This window comes from Bubalus bubalis, chromosome 9 (assembly GCF_019923935.1).
Source record: "Bubalus bubalis isolate 160015118507 breed Murrah chromosome 9, NDDB_SH_1, whole genome shotgun sequence".
In the NCBI taxonomy this organism is placed as follows: domain Eukaryota; kingdom Metazoa; phylum Chordata; class Mammalia; order Artiodactyla; family Bovidae; genus Bubalus; species Bubalus bubalis.
The window spans coordinates 107,243,604-107,264,843 of record NC_059165.1 but is presented as its reverse complement, the minus strand read 5'-3'; the positions used below and the strand labels follow the sequence as shown (position 1 = coordinate 107,264,843).

At 49.7% G+C, this 21,240-nt stretch overlaps 1 protein-coding gene across 2 annotated transcripts in view; it reads right to left on the bottom strand.

Annotated features, from left to right (window-relative positions):
- Positions 1-370: 370 nt before the first annotated feature.
- WNT3A (Wnt family member 3A) overlaps positions 371-21,240 on the bottom strand; it is a 73,425-nt gene continuing 52,555 nt past the window's right edge. Inside the window, exons 3-5 of one of the 2 annotated variants that reach the window (XM_025292139.3) lie at positions 9,245-9,510; positions 1,925-2,429; positions 371-1,077 (exon numbers count right to left, since the gene is read on the bottom strand). In XM_025292139.3, the coding sequence (XP_025147924.1) occupies positions 1,950-2,429; positions 9,245-9,510 (746 nt within the window). In that variant the 3' untranslated portion in view covers positions 371-1,077; positions 1,925-1,949. 2 annotated transcript variants of the gene reach the window in all.

Below are 21,240 nucleotides of genomic sequence, written 5' to 3'. Positions count from 1 at the left end.
TTTTCACAGGTCTGTCTCCCCCTCAACTTTGAGACCACTGGCTGTTTCCTTCCTTCTTTGGAGTGGCCATCCTTCTTCCTTCCTCTGGAATTCTGGCTCTGGAGGCCACCACAGAGCCCCCAGGAGTCTCTGAGCTAAATATACCACCACCTCCCATCGTGGCCCCTCCCAGAGGGTCATGACCAATCCAGGTCCCATGCCTTGCTGACCCACCACCAAAAATCCAGCACAATCCACAGGCTTGTTTGGTTGTTTCTTCTTCTTCTTCTTTGTTTGTTTGTTTTTACTTTCCCCATTGTTTTAAACTCACAAGCCATGACTAAAAGTTTCTTTCATAGAAAGAAAAGGAAAACCACAACAACACATCTGTTTGTCTAGCTCCTGTGTATGGTGAATATAGCAGCATTGGAAATAAAATTAAAACCCACAAATGCAAAATTCAAGGAGAGGAAGGTCGTATTCCTAGTGGGGTGTGCAGCTCCCTCCATTGTCTTTCCCCCTGCTTGGAGAGGAGGCCCTCAGGGACAGGGGCCGGGCAACATTTCACAGTACCAGAGGCCGAGGAGGAAAGTCTTGGCATGGCAGCACATGGTGGGCAGTTCCTATGGGCATTAGTTGAGGGGTCCATCGGCCTTGCTCATTCCCAGACAGGATGAATGAGTCAGATGTGATGAGGGCCAAGCCAAGTAGCCCACCGGAGACTCCACAATGGCCAGTGGCAGGTAGGTCTGGTGTACCATAGACATAGCAGCAGGACCTGGGGGTCAGTCCTGGCCATAAGGGGCTGGGGCAGAGACCAGTCCTCTGGGCCTTTGGGTCCTCTCTCTGTAGCTCCAGTGTTGTATCATCCTCTGACTCCAAATCGCCCGAACAACCCCAGGTAAGCCTCCAAGGTAGGTTACAGAGCTGAGTAGGACCTGGGCAGCAGTGCAGCCCAGTGACTCTGGGCAGCCTTCGAGTCTAGGTCCCCTTCTTGCCTTTCCTTTACAGAGGACTGTGAATGAGGGTGCTGGAGAGAGGTGCTGAGGCCATGAGGGCGGCAACAGCAAGTCCGGAACAGGAGGCTTTGCTCCTCTCCTGTGGATGAGATGGGGTGCGTGTGGGAACGTGAAGACAGGGAGGTGGGAGAACCAGGCTTGGACTCTGTCAGTGGCAAGTAGAGGGCACAGCTGACCAGGCTGCACGGTGCCTTGCTGGGGCCTGGGTGGCAGTAGGGCACTGGGAAGAGGGCCTAGGTGTCTGGTGCCCAGCACAGAACAGCTGGGACAGAGTTAGGGCGCACGTCCCAGGCCCTCCCTCGGCCTACTGCCACGAGGCCCTATCTCCTGGACCCAAATCCCAGCCATTCCGCAGGGCCTGGTTGAGAGCGTTGGCAGGTATCACTGAGGGAGGAATCCTTGGAGGATATACCTTGGACCTCAGTGGGAGGGGTAGGAGGACAAGATGTTCCCCACAGGCTCTCCACAGCTCATTCTGCCAGGAGATTCTCCTTTACACAGATGAGGTCCGGAGGATGGAACCACGTGGTCTTCGGGGGACAGTAATGGCAAGCTAAATCCCTGTCCCTGGAGCCGCAACCCCAGAGAAGACCTGGGTTTCACTCCAGGACGGGGAAGAACTTTATGCCACTCAGGAGCCTCAACCCTGTCCTACCATAAAGGACCCCGCCCCGCTCCAGGAGCTCTATCTCAGAGCCCCGCCCCCGCCCCGCCCACGGAGGAGCGCTACCTCAGAGCCCCGCCCCCGCCCCGCCCCGCCCACGGAGGAGCTCTACCTCAGAGCCCCGCCTCCACCCCGCCCACGGGGGCGCTCTACCTCAGAGCCCCGCCTCCGCCCCGCCCCGCCCACGGAGGAGCTCTACCTCAGAGCCCCGCCTCCGCCCCGCCCACGGAGGGGCCCCGCCCCCGCCGGGTGGAGCTCTAACCCGCGGGCGCCGATGGCGACGCCCTCTACTTGCAGGTGTGCACGTCGTAGACGCGCGCGCACTCCTGGCAGCTCACGTAGCAGCACCAGTGGAAGACGCAGTGGCACTTCTCCCTCCGCTGCTCGGTGCGCGCGTTGTGGCCGCGGCCGCAGCACAGCAGGTCGCAGCCGTCTATGCCGTGCGAGCTCACGTTGCAGGTGCGGTCTCGCGTGCCGAAAGATCCCGTCTCGGGGTTGGGCTCACAGAAGTTGGGCGAGGCCTCGTAGTAGACCAGGTCGCGCTCTGTGGGCACCTTGAAGTAGGTGTAGCGTGGCCGCAGGGTCTCCACCCAGCCGCGGGACTCGCGGTGCTTCTCCACCACCATCTCTGAGGCGCTGTCATACTTATCCTTGAGGAAGTCACCAATGGCGCGGAAGTCAGGCTGCGACCACCAGCAGGTCTTCACTTCGCAGCTGCCCGAGAGCCCATGGCACTTGCACTTGAGGTGCATGTGACTGGCGATGGCCTACAGAAGCGGGCAAGCGGTGGAGTCAGGGCAGGCCCTCAGCCTCCCCACCTCCGCGGAGGATGGCTGTGCTCCTTGCCTTAGTCTTCCTTCCACTCACCTGTCAATCCCTCAACCTGATCCATAAAGCTCTGGGACTCCCAGGCGGAGCAGGCACCCTCTCCCAATGCAATCCTTGATGTGGCTCCCCTGGCAGACCCAAGATCCTGGAGGGAAGGGTCTGGGAAGCCCCCTCCTGGGCTGAGTCTACTTCTAGGCCATCTATGTTCAGTGAAGGGGCTGTAACGTGACATGTAAGTGCAGGGGTGGGAAAGGGAAATGGTTCCTTCTAACTGGGGAAATCCAAGACTTTGGTCTAGAGGAGATGCGCTTGGGCTGGGTTGCAAGCCTGGGGGCTGGCCTGATCGTGAATAATGGGAGTGGCTTGAGCACAGTATCTTCAGGGCCCAGGAAACTGGGTTTATTGCATCGTAGGGGAGTGCTGAGAATTACATTATGTTTCTCCTGTGGGCACCCCAGCAGGAGGTTCTCTTCCCTTCTCTCTTTGGGGGAAAGAGTGGGGCTGGGGTCCTGTGATGTAATCAGAAATAGCCACCTGTGAGGTCGTGAGATGCGGCTGGTGGTCCAAGCTGAGAAGTGCTGTTAAGGGCACACTACATGCTGGGTCACACTAAATCCCCAGATTTCATAAGAGGATGTAAAATATCTCATTCAAAATTTTAATATTGATTGCATTACTGTCATGGTAACATGTTGGTTATATTGGGCTCAATAAAATTTATTATTTAAAACAAATTTCACCTGTTTCCTTTTAAAATGTGGCTACTACATTTTGATATTTGGCAAAACTAATACAGTTATGTAAAGTTTAAAAATAAAATAAAAATTTAAAAAAAAATGTGGCTACTAGAAATTGATACATACTGTGTGGTTTTCATTACACTTCTATATTGAACAGTGCTGGTCTAAGACTTCAGGTGGGCTCCGTGTCCAGATGCTTCCTCCACCCTGTTCCCCTCTCCTTGCTGTCTCTTCAACCCTTCCTTCTCATCTTGGCACTTTTTTAGGGGCATCTGTAAATTACATTCCCTCACCAAAGTCCAGTTCTGCCTAATTTCCATTTTCTTCTCTTTTGTGACCAAGCTTTTCCAAAGAGGAGCTGCCATTTCCCATCTCTGCCTCCTAAGTCTTTTTAGTTTTACTTTTGATCAAAGTTATATATGCATATACTTTAAAGAGTCCACGAGTTCCTAAGACCTGTTAAGATAAACAGGAGTTCTGCTTCCACACTCTCATTAACAGAACTTTCCTGACCTACTAGGGGCAGCACCTTGCACCTCTGCACCTCTAATAAGATGCTTGTCTTGACCCAGGTTTGATCCCTAGGTCAGGAAGATCCCCTGGAAAAGGGAATGACTAACCACTCCAGTATCCTTGCCTGGAGAATCCCATGGACAGAGGAACCTGGTGGGCTACAGTCCATGGGATTGCAAACAGCTGGACACAACTGAGCGACTAACACTTTCACTTGTTACTTTTTGATTTTATAGTGTTTGGCCTTGTCTCATGGACCTATCACCATGGAGGTCCCATGGGGGGACCTTATGCCCCAACTCTGATGAACAGTTTTTCCAAACTCCCTCCCTACTCTAAAAACTATAGCATAGTTCCAGTTAGATCAAAACTTGGTGCTGACAGTGTTGAAAATGAAAGATGCTCAGTTATGTCTGATTCTTTGTGACCCCATGGACTATACAGTTTATGGAACTCTCCAGGCCAGAATATTGGAATGGGTAGCCTTTCCCTTCTCCAGGGGATCTTCTCAACCCAGGGATCGAACACAGGTCTCCAGCATTGCAAGTGGATTCTTTACCAACTGAGCCACCAGGAAACCTCAAGAATACTGGAGTGGGTAGCCTATCCCTTCTCCAGTGGATCTTCCCCACCCAGGAATCAAACCGGGGTCACCTGCATTGCAGGCAGATTCTTTACCAGCTGAGCTACCAGGGAAGCTGACAGTGTTGGGGCTTTGTTAAATGTCATACTTGGTTGAGCCACATGATGTGATTGCTTTTCTTTTTCTACAAAATGTTTTGTTGTTGCTGTTTTTAATGTACTTACAGATTCAGTCTCATACACTCTCTGCTGCTGCTGCTGCTGCTGCTAAGTCGCTTCAGTCGTGTCCAACTCTGTGCGACCCCATAGATGGCAGCCCACCAGGCTCCCGCATCCCTGGGATTCTCCAGGCAAGAATACTGGAGTGGGTTGCCATTTCCTTCTCCAATGAAAGTGAAAAGTGAAAGTGAAGTTGCTCAGTCATGCCTGACTCCTAGAGACCCTGTGGACTGCAGCCTACCAGGCTCCTCCGTCCATGGGATTTTCCAGGCAAGACTACTGGAGTGGGTTGCCATTGCCTTCTCCATATACTCTCTAGTCATGTAAATATTCTCTTCAAGACTTTCAAACACACCAGATGTTCCATGGATTTCATTTTCTTGGAGACATCTTTTTCAAATCCCTTCTGGTAAATTTTGTGGAATGTGCATGTCTGCAAACAAATCTTTTCTACTTGAAACGTTGGAAAGACGATTTAGCTTGGTATAAAAGTCTTGGCTTAAAATATTTCCCCCTTTCAGGATTCTGAAAGTATTGCTCTATTTTATTCTAGCTTTCACTGTTGTTCTTAGAAACACTGATGATATTTTGATTCCTGATCCTTTGTGTGAAATCAAATCTTTTTCTGGGAAGTTTGGAAAGCTTCTCTGTGTCATAGGCTGTGAATTTCACAATAAGTTTTCTTTTTAAATTTTTATTTTTGGCTGTGCTGGGTCTTCGTTGCTGTGAGTGGGGACTACTCTTCATTGACATGTATGGACTTTTTCATTGTGGTGGCTTCTCTTGTTGCGGCTCAGGGACTCTAAAGCACAGGCTCAGTAGTCGTGGTGCATGGGCCTAGTTGTGCTGCATGTGGAATCCTCCCAGACCAGGGGTTGAACCCATGTCCCTTGCACTGGCAGGCGGACTCAACCACTGCACCACCAAGAAAGCCCTCACAATGAGTTTGGACATGGGTCTTCCCCTTTCTCGTGCTAATCACTTACGTGGCCTGTTTGGTCTGAACTTCTGGTCATCAGCTCTGGGAAACTTCTTGTATTACTTCTTTACCAAATTTCCTCATCTTCATGTTCATCATTGTCTTTCTTGGACAGATCTATATTTTCTAGTCTTTCCTATTTTCCAGGTCTTTGTCTTTCTTCCTCTACTTTGTGGGAAGGCTGTCTCAACTGTCTTCCAACCTTTATGCTGAGTTTTTGCTGTTCTATTTTAATTTCTAAGAGCCTCCTTCCCCTCCTGAATATTCTTTTAAGTTAACAGTTTATTCCAGTTTTATGGACTCAGTGTATTAACTCTCTGGGGATAGTGATGGTTTTTTAAAGTTTTCATCTCTCTTTATAATGTCTCTTTCCCATAAGTTTGGTTTTTGTTTATTTATTTTGGTCTTTATCTTTGTGGTTGCAGGAAGCCATCATGTTCAGTGATCCCTAACTACCTGCTGTATTTAAAACTGGGGCACCAAAAACTTATTGGAACCTCCTGTACACAGGAGAGATTCATGTACTCGGACCCTCACTGTAGAGTGATCTGGCCACGTTGCTTTCAGGAGAAACCCCACATCAATATCTTCAAGTCTCTTCTCTTAGATTGGTCTGATTTTCAGGGGAAAATCTTCCATTCTCTCGCCTAGAGCATACAAGATTCGCTGTGGTACTAGGAGATTAAGAAGAGAAATGTGTATATAGACAGACTCCTCTCACTTGGGCAGCCTCCCCCTCAGCAGTCCAGACATCATCTGCTTTACCCTCATTAGGGAATAAGCCTCCAGGCTTCTGCCATGATGATGGAGGGGTGTTGTCTGGATGCAAGAGGTTGTACAGAAGAGCTGGTAGGTTTAAAGTGCTTTTAAAATAGATTTCAACCAATCTTTCTGTTTCCAAGCCCTATATCTATCTCTACTTCTCAAGATATCGGATACTAGAAATTCCTGGGGTGATTGCTTTAAGATTAAAGCCAATCTAGTTTAAGAGCTTCTATTGGCTTAAGATTCAGCTTTCTTGACTGTACTGAGAGATTGCTTTCTGCTTTCAAAGTTTTATTGCCTTTGTCCCCTTTTCTGTTTTGCATGTTCTCTATAGTTTAGTTATGTATCTTAAAATTAATTCATTGTCATTTTAGTGATGTTCTAGGAGACTGCAGACAAAAATCCTTCGTATTTAGTTTGTCATTTTTTTTAACTGGAAGCTCCCATTCAGTTTTCAGGTCTACAGTTTCTTTGTGATTCTTTCCTAAATCTATTATATTACATTTTAGCTTTGTGAACATAAGTAAGCATATTTTTTTCTCATAATCTGTGTCTAATAATTTCAGTATTGGACTCTTGTTTCCGTTTTTGTTGCTGTTCTTGTTTTGCTTTGTTTTGTTTGGCTGGTTATCACTCATTCTGTTGCCAGCTCATTTAATAGGTTATATTTGATCATGTGTTGAACATTGTGTTTGAAAAATTGTTTGTAGAAAAAAATATCAGCCTATCATAAGGTTATCATTCTCTGAAAAAGATTTGTCTTCTTTTTCCAGGTGCATGGGGATACCAGCAATTTGGGATCACCTTAATCCAGTTTTGAGATTTTGCTAGCCTGCACATGTGCACAAAGGCTTGTCTACTTCAGGTTTTCTTTTACTCCTCAGGATCCCGCCTAAACTGAGGAATTATTTCCCAGACATAGAACCTTTGATGGTCCCTTTTAGCTTGGTGAGACTGCTGAAAGTGCAGCTCAGCATATATACTTTTTTCTCAGACCAGCAAATGACCCCTGGATAAAAGCAGCCCCAGGCACCAGGCTTGGAGGCTATAGTCACCCTCTGAACTTTGGACTGCTAATTCCTCACTATATGATCAGCTATTTGACACTTAACAATTATTTTTTTGGAAGTGTGGTATACAGTATTCTTGCCTGGAGAATCCCAGGGACAGGGGAGCCTGGTGGGCTGCCGTCTATGGGGTTGCATAGAGTCGAACACAACTGAAGCAACTTAGCAGCAGCAGCAGTATACATGCAAAAGTTTATATGTCATAAGCATGAAATATGACCAAATTTCACAAATTACCAGCCTCAGAACACCAGCTCCTTGGAAACTCCCATCATGCTCTCTTCCAGTTGTTATCTTTTTTCCTGCCAGGGCGTGTATTCCAACAGCATTTCCTTGATGACTAGTGATATTGATCACCTTTTCACATATTCACACATATTGGTCATTTCTAGATTTTCTTTTGTGAAGTGGCTTTCCATATTTTAGCCAACTTTCTATTGAGTTATCAGTCTTTTTCTTATTACTTTGTAGAGTTCTTTTTATACTATAACTTTAATATACAGGTTGAGTGTATATATTGTGAATGTCTCCTCCTGTATGGATCGCCTTTTCAGTTTCATGGTGGTGTGGTTTTATACATTTTAATACTACTCTGCATTATCACATTTTTCTTTCATTATGAGTGCTTTTTTGGCCTGTTTAGGAAATCTTTGCCTACTCTGAGGTCACAAAGATATTTCCTTCTATTTTCTTCTAAACATTCTCTGTCTACTCTTTCCTATTTGGAAATGGGAAATTGATTTTTTAAAATATGGTGTGAAGTAGGGGTCCAGATTAATTCTTTACCATATTGTTATCCAGCTGACTGAGCATCCTTTATTGAAAAGACCATATCCCCCTTTGCACTGCACTGTCCTCTTGCCTGTGATAAGTCGGGTAACTGTATCAGGCGAGTATTCTGTACTTGTAAGTGGTGCTTTTTAGTCTCATCCTACATTTGTACTTGTCTTTAGTTGGAAGATTAGCATGAGTCACCACATTCCCTGTTGTTGGAAATTAAAATCTTCACTCTTCAGCCCTCTGCAATGCCCCAGTTTCACTGGCCAAGGTCAGAGCCAACTCTACTGGACATTTTCCAGCCCCTCACACATCACTTCCTATCAGCAGTTTCCCCCTGACCCTCTAATCAAGTGCTTTTCAAAAAGGCTCACAAAGCCTTTTACAACTTGGTCTCTGGCCGCCTCTCCATTCCCCACATCTTTCTTTCCCTGTTCTCCATATTCTGCCTGAACTAACTCCTGTGCATTCTTTCACCATGGGTTACCCAGAGGCTCTCCTGGCTTCCTCTCATCTCACTTCAGTTCAGTTCAGTCACTCAATCAGGTCCGACTCTTTGCGACCCCATGGACTGCAGCACGCCAGGCTTCCCTGTCTGCCAATGATTCTGCTTGTCTCCACTCACCACCTCTGTCAGTAGAAGTCTTTTTTGAGACTCCAGTCTGGGTCTGACCTCTCCACTATGCCCAGATCACCTTGCGCGCGTGTGTGTGTGTGCATTTCTTCATTGGAGAACTTACCGCACTGTGGTGTAGCAGCCTGGCTGTCTCCCTCCGGGAACGTGCAGGAGCAGGCCTTTCTCCCGTCCCTCCTTCCTTGTGACCCCAACATCACAGGCAGACCTGCCATCCTGTGAGAATGCCCTAGACCTCGTGGAGCAACGGGACAGCCCTGTGTTTCAGACACTCTTGGGCAGGAGGTGAGCAGACTCCCAGTCTGGCCATCAGATACATCCCTCCCACGGTCCACCACCCTGCCTCCAGCGGGCCACACCCCTCAGGGGGCCAGGGCACACATCCTACTCAGAAAGCTCTGTTTCCCAGAGCCCCGCAGGGGTGTGGTCTCAGGGATTTCTGCTTCACCCCCAGGACTGAAGGGGGCCACAGACGTACCTGACGCCCAGCCTCATTGTTGTGGCGGTTCATCGCGGAGCGAGCGTCTGGGCGGTTCTCCCGCGCATCTGCGAACTCCCGAGACACCATCCCGCCGAACTCGATGTCCTCGCTGCAGCCGCCCCACTTCCAGCCCTCACCGGGCGAGCCCTGATGGCGGTTGCTGCAGCCGCAGATGGCAGCGGAGCCCTCGGCGCAAGAGCGCGTCACCGCGAAGGCTACGCCGGCAGAGGCGATGGCGTGCACGAAGGCGGACTCCCGAGTAGCTGCGAAAAGAGATGACTTGCTTGGCAGGACCCGGCATGGCTGGGTGGGGCTGGCCGTGGGGGGCGTGGCTGCCTCTTCCCAGGCTGGGCCCTGGGCACCCACATGGGCGTGGGGTGCTAGACTCGCAGCGCGGTACCGCAGTACAGTGAAGGGGAGGCAGGGCTGCGGTGGGACAGGAGCGCGCGTCCCTGAGTAAGGACCAAAGAAGGGGAGAGAGCTTCCCCAAAGAAAGTATACGGAGAGCTAAGGAGCCAAGGCAAGATGCTGGGCATCACTTGTCATGGAGAACCGCAGGGACGGTTGAAACCAGAAAGTCAGATCATAACCAGTGCTGGTGAGGCTGTAGAGAAATCAGAACGCTGTAGACTGCTGGCTGGGAGGAAACTGGTGCTTCCCGCTTAGAAATCGATTTGGTTGCTTCTTGAAAACATATACCTACCCTATGACCTGGTCATTCGCCTCTAAAGTATTAACCCTGGAGAAAACCTGTGTTCATGTAAAGACCATGAAGCAAATGTCACTGCAACTTTATTTGTAATGGTCCTAAACTGAGTTCTAAAATGTCTATCAACAGGTGAATGGATGAAAAATAGTGACATAAGGTAAATAAGTCGTGGGTCGCAGATGGCAACTAGAATTTATACTGTATATTTGGAAATTGTTAAGAACATAGATCTTAAAGTTCTCATCATAAGAAAAAGTCTTGTAACTGTGTGGGGTAATGGATGTTAACTTATTGTGGTGATCATGTCCCAGTGTGCACAAACACTGAGTCATTCTATTGTAGTTGTAGTAGGAGTGTTAGTCACTCAGTCGTGTCTGACTCTTTGCAACCCCGTGGACTGTAGCCCGCCAGGCTCCTCTGTCTACGGGATTTTCCAGACAAGAATACTGGGGTGGGTAGCCCTTCCCTTCTCCAGGGGATCTTCCAACTCAGGGATTGAATCAGGGTCTCCTGCATTACAGGCAGATTCTTTACCATCTGAGCCACCAGGGAAGCCCATCACTATTTTGGACACCTAAACTAATTATAATGTTATATGTCAATTATATTTCAATTAAAACCTGTGGCATATTTATGAAGTGGAATTCTACTTAGCATACCAGGAAAGACAGGATGGATGAATCTCAAATTATGTGGATTGATTAAAAGGGAGACAAAAAGGCAGATACTCCTTCTAGTGTCCTCCTAACCCACGGTGGAGCCCTTGTGTCCAGATGTCCTTGTTGGAAGCTTCCAGCAGCCCTGCCCAGGGTGCAGCTCCTGGCTCACATGCTGCCCACTTGTGCCTCTTTCACTGCCTGCACACCCTTCCCTTCTTCCACCTCAGACACCAGGTACTGAGAGGCCCAGCGGAAGGGCCACCTCTTCTGGAGCCATCTGAAGGTCAGTGCCTCCAAGCGCACTCTGCCCTATGCTGGCCCCTCGTGCTTGGGTCTGGAGCTGAATGCCCCTCAGGAACTGGCAGACTGCCTCTGACCTGATATTGGAGCTGCTGGGCCCCTGAATGCTACCTTCTCCTTCTACATATGGAGGAACTGAGTCAGGGGATGTGGCATTTGTTTTTAGAAGGCCAGTGGGGGATGGCTGAAGCTTAGGAAGAAAAAGCAAGTGGGGCTGAACTGGATCAGACAGGCATGTGAAGGAGTCAGCAGAGGCCTGCCTTGGAGAGGCCAGCTGCAGGGGGTTTCTGGGTGTGGGAGGCCTTGCCTCACCCTGGCAGACAGAACCCTAGAGAAGCTGGTCTCAAAGGACAGGCAGGAAGTCGGCAGAGGAAAAACAGGAGGCAGAAGTATTCTGCATGGGGGCTCACAAAGTCAGGGCCCCAGGTGGGGAGGGGCTGGGCTGGCAGGACCAGAGGGAAATACAGGGCATGTGGGGGACAGCCTGGACTTTGCAGAGGCTAGATCCTCAGCCAGGCTTCCCCAGACGGTATGAATGAATGCATCAATGCATCATGCCTCCCGAGTGTGTGCAAACATTTCCTCAAGGCACCAAGCCATGATCTGCTCCAGGTGGAGGACCAGGTCCTGGGGGTACCCTGGGTCCTGTATGAACTGATAGAACTCACTCACTCCTCAAATCACCATTCCACATGTGTGTGGAGTACCTGCTGTTTGCCAAACCCTGCTGGAGAAACATCAGGGAGCAAGATAACCTCATGGAGCTTACCTGCTGATTAGCAAGAATTTTAAAATCCCAGGTAAAAAATTTGTTATGGACTAAGGAGTGAGCTGGAGAGATGTAGGAACAGGACCAACCAGGGCCTTCTGTGTCTGGCAAGGGGTATGTGCTCCACTTTCTCCCTGAGCTCTTCCTGGGCAGAGGCCCCACCGCAGGCCTGGACCATGCAAAGGCTCGAAATGGCTACAGGAGAGTCATCCCAGGGGGCCGCTACCTCCTCACTCCACATCAATGCTCAGGAGGCTTTTTTCCTGGGAGGAGGATGGAGAGGGGGCTCCACCCTGGGGAGCAAGCAGAGGTTTGGGGTTGCACCCCACACTTCCTCCAACTGCATGGTCTTACCTGCTCCCAGGTTTGCAGCCAAGGATATGTGTCCCAAAACTCAGGCAGCAGAGTCAGGGAAGTGGTAAGATAGGGTTCCAGCCAGCAGTGTGCACACACTCAGACTCAGCCACACAGCTTTGTACACATCCACACACACCTGAGAAAAGCACGTTTACTCCTACATTAGGAACACACAGAATGGGATGTGTCTGAGAAAGTGCCCTAGGCACCAGCCTCTTGATAGCTGCAAGGCTCCACCCTGCTTTTGGTGACTTCTTTCTATGGATTTGCCAACACTTCTGGATGGTCCTCTGCAGACCACAGCCAACCTATATACTCCCCATGTTTTCCCCAGAGCAGGCCTGGACACCCGCTTGTTTCTGGAAACTCCCAGGTGGCAAGCACCCAGTCACAAACCCAGGAAGGACTCCCCATTTCTCCCCCATCAGCCTCCCACTGACAGTTTGGTTGGGATCTACCCAAGTCTGAAGGCTGCTCTGGCCTCCTGAAATGGCCATGGCCAATCTTGCCTCTCCTTGTTCTCAACCATGAGTCCAGACCTCAGAATCTCCCACTTGCACCAGAAGAGGATCCTAGTTGGGACAGGCACCTCCAGCTTCCAGCTTCCCCCGACCCCATCCACACATATAGACACTCTCACCTCATACCCATATATGCATGCACACACAGGCACACACATATATGCACACACTCACCAAGTATGCACATCCCCCTATACATACTATAGGAGGAATGCTTTGTCCAGAGCCCATCTGGCCCTGCCAAGCCCCTTCTCCAGTCCTTGCCACTGTGTCCTTGCTTGACTCACACACAGGCTGACCCTGCCCCACCTGCTACCCTCTCAGCCCTGATCACCGCTCCCTGGCTTCCAGCCACACTCAGCCCTTGTCCTTCCCTTGGGTTCTTTCCAGCTGCTTCTCTGCTGCTGTGCGTCTGCTGTGTCCCCATCCCTGCTCCCTGGGGATCCAAGGATGCAGTCTGGGCTCAGTCCATGCCTGGCCCTGGAGCGCTAGGGCTCCCCAAGGGCTTCAGGAGGACTGTCTCACAACCCATTCTGCCTGAAAGCTCCCTGAGGTGGGGGCTGTGTCGTGTTCACTTTTTGTTTCTAATCTGTAGCCCCAGGCCCATCCCACAGATGGTTATTGGTGAGCGAGGGACTGGTCAGAGGAGAGGGCAGAGGCCCTGGGCTGGGGCAAGGAGTCCAGGAGGGTCTGAGCACACCTGGACAGGCCCACCCCAGGGGACCTGACTCTCTGCCCCTCCCTACTCAGCTTGTCCTGGAACAAATTCAGGACAACTTGCCTCCCTGTCCTCTTTCCCAGACATCAGCCAGACATCTGCCTCTGAAGATACGAAGCCCCTGTCCTGTTATCGTTTTATAATAAACCTGATTAGTTTCAGGGTGGCCTGGAGCCACTTCCTGCTGACTCAAGGCACATATGACATGGACATAGACCCCCCTTCCTTCTTGTTCTTCCACTCAGCAGAGCCCCCACCCTTATTTTGTCTTCTCAAGGACTCAGGTTGTCCCTCACCTCCAACTCTTTGAAGGCTGGGCTAACATGATTCTCACCCCTCCAGGGTCCTGGTCTGGTGTCTCCCCTCCTGCCCACACAGTGACTCTGGGTTAGGGGCTGTGAGCTGGAGGTCTGGGGGTTCCTAACCACCCCTCCCTGGGCAGGGTAGAGCCAGTATGTCCTGGGCATTCCTGGAACCCACTGCACACAGCCTGATGCCTCCCCTACCGCGTGCTCTCTGGTGGCCCTTCTCAAGGCTCAGAGTCTCCGAGTCCTAAATATGCCCCCCCAGGTCCCTCTGAGCCTGTCCCCAGAGGGCCCAGGGCGAGCCCCTGTAGAAGGATCCTGCCTCCTGTCTCTGCCTCTGCTCTGCACCCTCTATGAGCCCCTGTTCACCTCCCCTCTCCAGCTACTGAGATAAGGGGAGAGAAAGCGGGCCTGGGGCTTTGCCCTGCCCTGCACAGGGCTTGGAGATCTCTGCTTAGCAAGCTCAGGCAAACAGTCCAGGGCTTCCAGACAACTTGAGGGGAAGGGTGTGTGGGGATTGGGAGGGGTGTTCCCCCTTGAACTTAGAGGGAAAAACTCATTCCTGCCCTGCTCTGTCACCAAATAGCTGTGTGAGCCTGCACACTTCTCTCTCCTCTGGGTACCTCAGTTTCCTTTTCTGTCAAACGAGGAGAGGGGCTCCTCAAAAATAAAGATCTGAGGACCAAGGACACTGTGGAGCTGGCCTTCAAATTGCTCATGAGGAAAAGAAGCCTAATAAAGGCCATAAGCCAAAAAAAAAAAAAAGTAAGATGGTTCTTTCTGACCATCTTTCTGATGGTTCTTTCTGAAAAATCCTTTTAAAATTGAAGACACAGGTCTTTAAGCAGTTACCAGAGAAGCTGATCAGTCACAAAGGGAAAACCTGAAACTTTGCATTGGGGAACCATGACAGGTCCCTCCTCACCAGAGAAATCAGGGTTGCCGTCACAAGCAACGGGACAGAAAACAGATGGGTGGATGCCATGTGCCTCCTAAGACAATGTCCCAAGGAAATTCCACCCTCTTTGAGGCGTTTTAAAGGTCTAATTGTCAGGAAACATCAGACACCCCCAGAGGCCTAACCAGATTCCTCCTGGTTTCAAGGGCTGGGCTGAGGAGCCCATGGACTTGGGATGGGATCCTGGACAGATAAGGGACATTCGTGGAGAAATGGATGAAATCTGGGTAAAGCCTAGAGTTTAGTTAGTAGTGACGGATCTTGGTTTTGATGGATCTAGCTGGATTTGTGTCATGTCAGCAATGGGGAGGCCTGGGAGGAGATCTGGATTCCTGCAATGTTTCTGTAAGTCTACACAATTATTTCCAAAGGAAAAGTTAAAACATATTCTGATGCTGTGCATAAGACCCCCAGAATGCCTAGATGCCATCCCACAGCTGTGGGGCTTTTAGCCCAGGAAACCATAGGTAAGCTTTAGGGTGTTCATCGTTGTTTGTTGTTTTAGTCGCTTAGTCGTGTCTGACTCTTTGTGACCCCATGGACTGTAGCCGCCAGGCTCCTCTGTCCATGGGATTCTCCAAGCAAGAACACTGGAATGGGTTGCCATTTCCTTCTTTAGGGGATCTTCCCGACCTAGGGATAAAACCTGAGTCTTCTGCTTTGGCAGGCAGATTCTTAACCACTGAGCCACCAGGGAAGCCCACGTGTTCATTTACTCTATCCCTAAAACAAGGTTTATTGTAGACCTACGGAAGTCTTTCAACCTAAAGTTCTTGTCATAATGTAACAGTAACATACCAACAAAGTCCAGAACATCAGCTCAGATCAGTCGCTCAGTCATGTCCGACTCTTTGCGACCCCATGAATCGCAGCATGCCAGGCCTCCCTGTCCATCACCATCTCCCGGAGTTCACTCAGACTCACGTCCATCGAGTCAGTGATGCCATCCAGCCATCTCATTCTCTGTCGTCCCCTTCTCCTCCTGCCCCCAATCCCTCCCAGCATCAGAGTCTTTTCCAATGAGTCAACTCTTCGCGTGAGGTGGCCAAAGTACTGGAGTTTCAGCTTCGGCATCATTCCTTCCAAAGAAATCCCAGGGCTGATCTCCTTCAGAATGGACTGGCTGGATCTCCTTGCAGTCCAAGGGACTCTCAAGAGTCTTCTCCAACACCACAGTTCAAAAGCATCAATTCTTCGGCGCTCAGCCTTCTTCACAGTCCAACTCTCACATCCATACATGACCACAGGGAAAACCATAGCCTTCACTAGACGAACCTTTGTTGGCAAAGTAATGTCTCTGCTTTTGAATATGCTATCTAGGTTGGTCATAACTTTCCTTCCAAGGAGTAAGCATCTTTTAATTTCATGGCTGCAGTCACCATCTGCAGTGATTTTGCAGCCCAGAAAAATAAAGTCTGCCACTGTTTCCACTGTTTCCCCATTTCCCATGAAGTGATGTGACCGGATGCCATGATCTTCATTTTCTGAATGTTGAGCTTTAAGCCAAATTTTTCACTCTCCACTTTCATTTTCATCAAGAGGCTTTTTAGTTCCTCTTCACTTTCTGCCATAAGGGTGGTGTCATCTGCATATCCGAGGTTATTGATATTTCTCCCGGCAATCTTGATTCCAGCTTGTGTTTCTTCCAGTCCAGCATTTCTCATGATGTACTCTGCATAGAAGTTAAATAAACACGGTGACAATATACAGCTTTGACGTACTCCTTTTCCTATTTGGAACCAGTCTGTTGTTCCATGTCCAGTTCTAACTGTTGCTTCCTGACCTGCATACAAATTTCTCAAGAGGCAGATCAGGTGGTCTGGTATTCCCATTTCTTTCAGAATTTTCCACAGTTTATTGTGATCCACACAGTCAAAGGCTTTGGCATAGTCAATAAAGCAGAAATAGATGTTTTTCTGGAACTCTCTTGCTTTTTCCATGATCATAACCCTCCTCAAATCATAAGCTGAATTCCAGGGCATGTCTGAAAACTCGTGCGTTTTTCTGAATAGATTGCTTTTTTATCAAATTTCCACAGAGGTTTGAACCAAGAAAGTCATGACCTTCTGGAGTAGCCTCGGCTGAGAGAGGAAGGGGCACAGGGCTCTCCTGAGGTCATGGGCTGGGAGGGCACAGCAGCAACTCCAGTTACAGCAAAATTTTAGCCACAAACAGCAGACACACACAGATAGGGAGAGAGAACCATTCTGCCTGTGGGTAGAGAAATTGCTTCTTGGAGATGAGACTGGAAATATCCCCGTCACCAGCAAAATGCTTTCTTTTGAATTGGTTATGGCAGGTCAAGAGAGAAGGAAGGGACACAGCCTATAAGAGAGGGATGCATTGCTAGAATAGAGCCTGCATGAGCTGTTAGGGCTCCTCAAGCCTGCTCTGTGCCAGCTCAGGACTCTCATTCCCACACTGCAATCTCAGATCGGGAAAAGAAAGAAGAAAGGGAATCTCCTAAAAGAGTCTTTTTGTAAGACAAGTGCCTTCCATCAAGAAAACCATCTTCCCCAGAAGCTTGATATTTTTTCATTGTTGTTCAGTAGCCCAGTTGTGTCCGACTCTTTGCGACCCCATGTACTGCAGCACATCAGGCCCCCCGTCCCTCACCATCTCCTGAAGTTTGTCCAAGTTCATGGCCATTGCATCGGTGATGCCTCCAGCCATCTCATTCTCTGACACCCTGTTCTCCTTCTGCCCTCAATCTTTCCCAGCATCAGGGACTTTTCCAATGAGTCGGCTATTTGCATCAGATGACCAAAACACTGGAGCTTCAGCATCTAACGAGTATTCAGGCTTGGTTTCCCTGAAGATGGACTGGTTTGGTCTCCTTGCTGTTCAAGGGACCCTCAGGAGTCTTCTCTAGCACCACAGTTTGAAGGCATCAATTCTTTGGTGCTCTGCCTTCTTTATGGTCCAGCTCTCACAACTGTATGTGACCATTGCAAAGACCATAGCCTTGACTATATGGACTTTGTCGGCAGAGTAATGTCTCTGCTTTCCAACGCACTGTTTAGGTTTGTTACAGCTTTCCTGCCAAGAAGTGATCATCTTCTGATTTCACAGCTGCAGTCACCATCCTCAGAGATTTTAGAGCCCAAGAATAGGAAATATGTCACTACTTCCACCTTTTCCCCTTCTATTTGCTGTTAAGTAATAGGGCTGGATGCCATGATCTTAGTTTTTTAATATTTAGCTTTAAGCTGGCCATTTCTCTCTCTTCCTTCTCCTCATCAAGAGGCTTTTTGTTCCTAATTGCTAATAATTGTTTCATTAGCAATTATTTATTCAGTTCATTCAAAGGATCGATGAGCTACGTTTTTTCATTTATCCACAATCCATCCATCTACAATCAACCCATCCATCCATCTATTTATCTACCATCCCTCCACCATCTATACATCCATCCATCCATCACTCATCCATTCATTCATTCACCACCCATCATCCATCTATCAAAACAGTCATCCACCCATCCAGGACCCGAGAGTCTATAATGAGCTCTAGCCTCACAACTAGAAATACAAGGTAAGTAAGATGCAAAGGTGCCCATTCTCAAGAACCAAAGTAAGAAATCTGTGAGAAAGTGGATTGCTGCTCTGATGAAATTTCTAACAACCTAGACTTTCTGAAAGTTGAAGGAGCTACCTGTTCTGGTGGTAATTAAGCACAAGCTGAATGACCTACTGTTAGGTGGAGGGAATCCGTGCACTGGGGAGGAGAAGTGTGAACCAGAGGAATCTTTGCATTCCTTTAGTGGGAGGCCCTGCTATTGCAAGTCAGGTTCTTTGCTTTGGGCTGTGCTGGGTCACCTGCCTTTGGGAGATTACAGTTTATGATGAAGAGAGTAGGGGGAAAGGACGCACAATAAGCTTGGCAATGTAAGCTCTGGGGCAGGTTTGGGATGGAAGGGTGGCTGAATGAATGGACGGTGGATGGATGAATGAATGGTTGGATGGTGGAGACTGGGTGGATGAATGAATGAATGAATGGATGAGTGAGTGGTGGACAGCGGGTGGATGATGCCTGAATAATGGATTGATGGATGGATGAATGGTGGATGGATGGATGAATGGTGGATGGATGGATGGGCGGAGGTAAAATCTGCGGCAGGTTACTATGTTGTAAGAGCTTGCAGTCCTGGCGGGGGTGAGGGGGGAGGGACATGCAGCGCGAGTTGTCTGGCATGGCTGCACCATCACCGAGACCAGTGCAGCCTTGGGTACCAGGGTCGAGTGTCACGTGTGAGATGGGCTTTGGCGGTTACTTTACTTCTCTGGGTCTCAGAACTTTAAAACTCTAGTTCTAAACTCTAGAGGGATTCTAATAAATCCTGTTTCCAGATTTGGATTTCGTAGGCTTGGAAAGTACTAAAAATTTAGTACTAAAATTTAGTACTAAAAAGTACTAAAAATGACATAGGACTGTGAAATTTTGTTACTTTTTTGAGAGAATAAGATACATAAGAAATGACAAGCATAATTTCAGAAAAGGACCTTTTTTTTTTACATCAGAAAAGGATTTATTTCTAAAGTCCTATATGCTGAAGAAAGTTCAAAAAAATATTCCAAGGTCCTTGTCTTTAACATTTCCCCAGTGGTTAGCAACTACTTATTAAGTGTTGACTGTGGTCTGAGTGGACAAGAAGACCTCTGTCCCAGAGATGATTTTCCATCTGGGAGATTACCCAGAAGGCCCTTTTATCAGGGATTTATAGGAAAGCACCACCCAGAGACTTCCCTGCCCTAGGCCTTGCACATCCTTTTATAACTGGTCCAGACAAAGAGAGGGGGCTCCTCTCTGCTGAGCCACCCTAATGGGTCCCGCAAGCCCTCTCAGCCCGAGAGGGGTGTAGAGCCCCAGGGTAGTCAGCCCAGGCCCCAGGCTGCCCAGGCCCCAGGCTCCATGACAACCAGGCTGTCTCCATAGCTGTGGCTTTCAGGAGGTGGAGGACCCACCTGCCCTGCTAGGTTGGCCCCATAGTTTGCAGCCACAGGGCATGGGGAGAGACCTATCAGTCCTCTTCTGGGAGGGGAAGGCTGTGGGGGACTGGTCCTGGATGAGAAGGAGGGAATGGCCTAGGGCTCCTGGGATGGTCCCATTGGCCTGAAGGGGCCATGGATCCCTTTTTTGAGGAATGAGTGTAACCTCTCAGGCAGTGGAAGTTCCTGGAAGGGGCCTGTGGTTCAAATTTGACCACTGACCAATGAAATCAAGCTCCTGGGGCATTCTGTCTGTGGGTCCGCGCAATGGACCCTTTGGGAAGCTCTACAGGTAACTAGATGCCCCAGCAGTGGTCACTGCAGACCTACCAATGGACCCAGGGCTGCAGTTCTGGGAGGGGGCGTGTATATCTGTGAAGAATCCTTCGGTGATTCCGATACATTCCTGAGCTGAACTCAAGCTCCATTATGGTCTCAGATTCCTAAGTCCCTCCTCAGGAAGGTGGTCAGACCCAAGAGGCATCTGGAAAGGAGGTCCCAGAACAGGGTTCTGAAGGGAGAGGGTTTACCATGGCAAGGGTGTCCCTGACACACTCCCTGCCCTTGGAGGGACATGGAAAGGGCTAATATGGAGGGCGTCACCTACTCCCCCTTACTCCAGGCTCCTGCAGTGGGCTATGCATCTCTAGCCTCTCTTCTGTGTGAAGTGAGGCCCTGGGTCCCTGGGGCTTGGCTGCTATCATCTGGTAGCTGGGTGGGGACTCAGCCTGGGGCAGGGTGGGATGTGACTCCTCCTTTAGAGCTGTAGGACCTGCCTGTCAAAGCCTCCTGGCTGAGTTCTGGCCTGAGAGACAGCCCTCTCTCACCTGGGTGTGCCTCCCCTGTGGTCCCTTGAGACCTGGGGCTCTACTTCTTCCATGGGCAATGTTGACTTCTGGGTCAGACCTCCTGTCTGATGCTGGAGTGGATCAGCAGAGGAGGTGCAGGTAGGAGGCAGGCTTCCTTGCCTCCATGCAGACCCCCTCCCCCTGCCAGGACCATGGCTGCAACCACAATCGCCTGCTCAAGATGGGGAGCCCTGGACCCTCGCCCCACCACTCTACTACACTGTAGGGAAGCTTCTCTCTCACCAGCTCTGTGAGGCAAATTCCCCCATCCCACAGGCTTGCCCTTACTCAGCTAGGGGTCCTTTGGGTCTTCCCCGGGGTTGCAGGCAAGGAGTTCTTTGTGGCACGTGCTGCTCACAGTCAGAGAGGCCTGCAGAGACACCAGCTTGGGGCAAATGGCTCCTGTGGACACTGAGCCTCCACAGGAGCTTCTCTGCTCCCACCTGCCTCCAAAGCATCCCTGGCAAGACATAGAAAGAACTCAGTGCCCTCACTGCCACATCCCCAGCACACACTCAGAGGCAGTGGCCGTGGCTCGCTCTCGGCCTCCCTGGCCAGACTCTGGCTTCTGCATACCTGGCAGGTGAGAGGCTGTAGGAGGGGAGGGATGCAGAGGGGCAGGTCCAGGGGTAACCAACCCCCCGCAAAGACAAGCAAGTCCTACAATGCCTGTGCAGCTGCAGAGAGGCCAGCAAATGCTCCGTGTCTGTCTCCCTGGCCCACGAAGTTCTCAAGAGCACGTTCAGAGCATTCAGAGGTTGTTACCTCTTCCCCCTAGCAATGCTCCAACATGAGGAAAGGAGAGACGAAAGACTGGCAAGAGCCCCTAGCCTGCAGTCTGCCCCATTCTCACACAGCCCA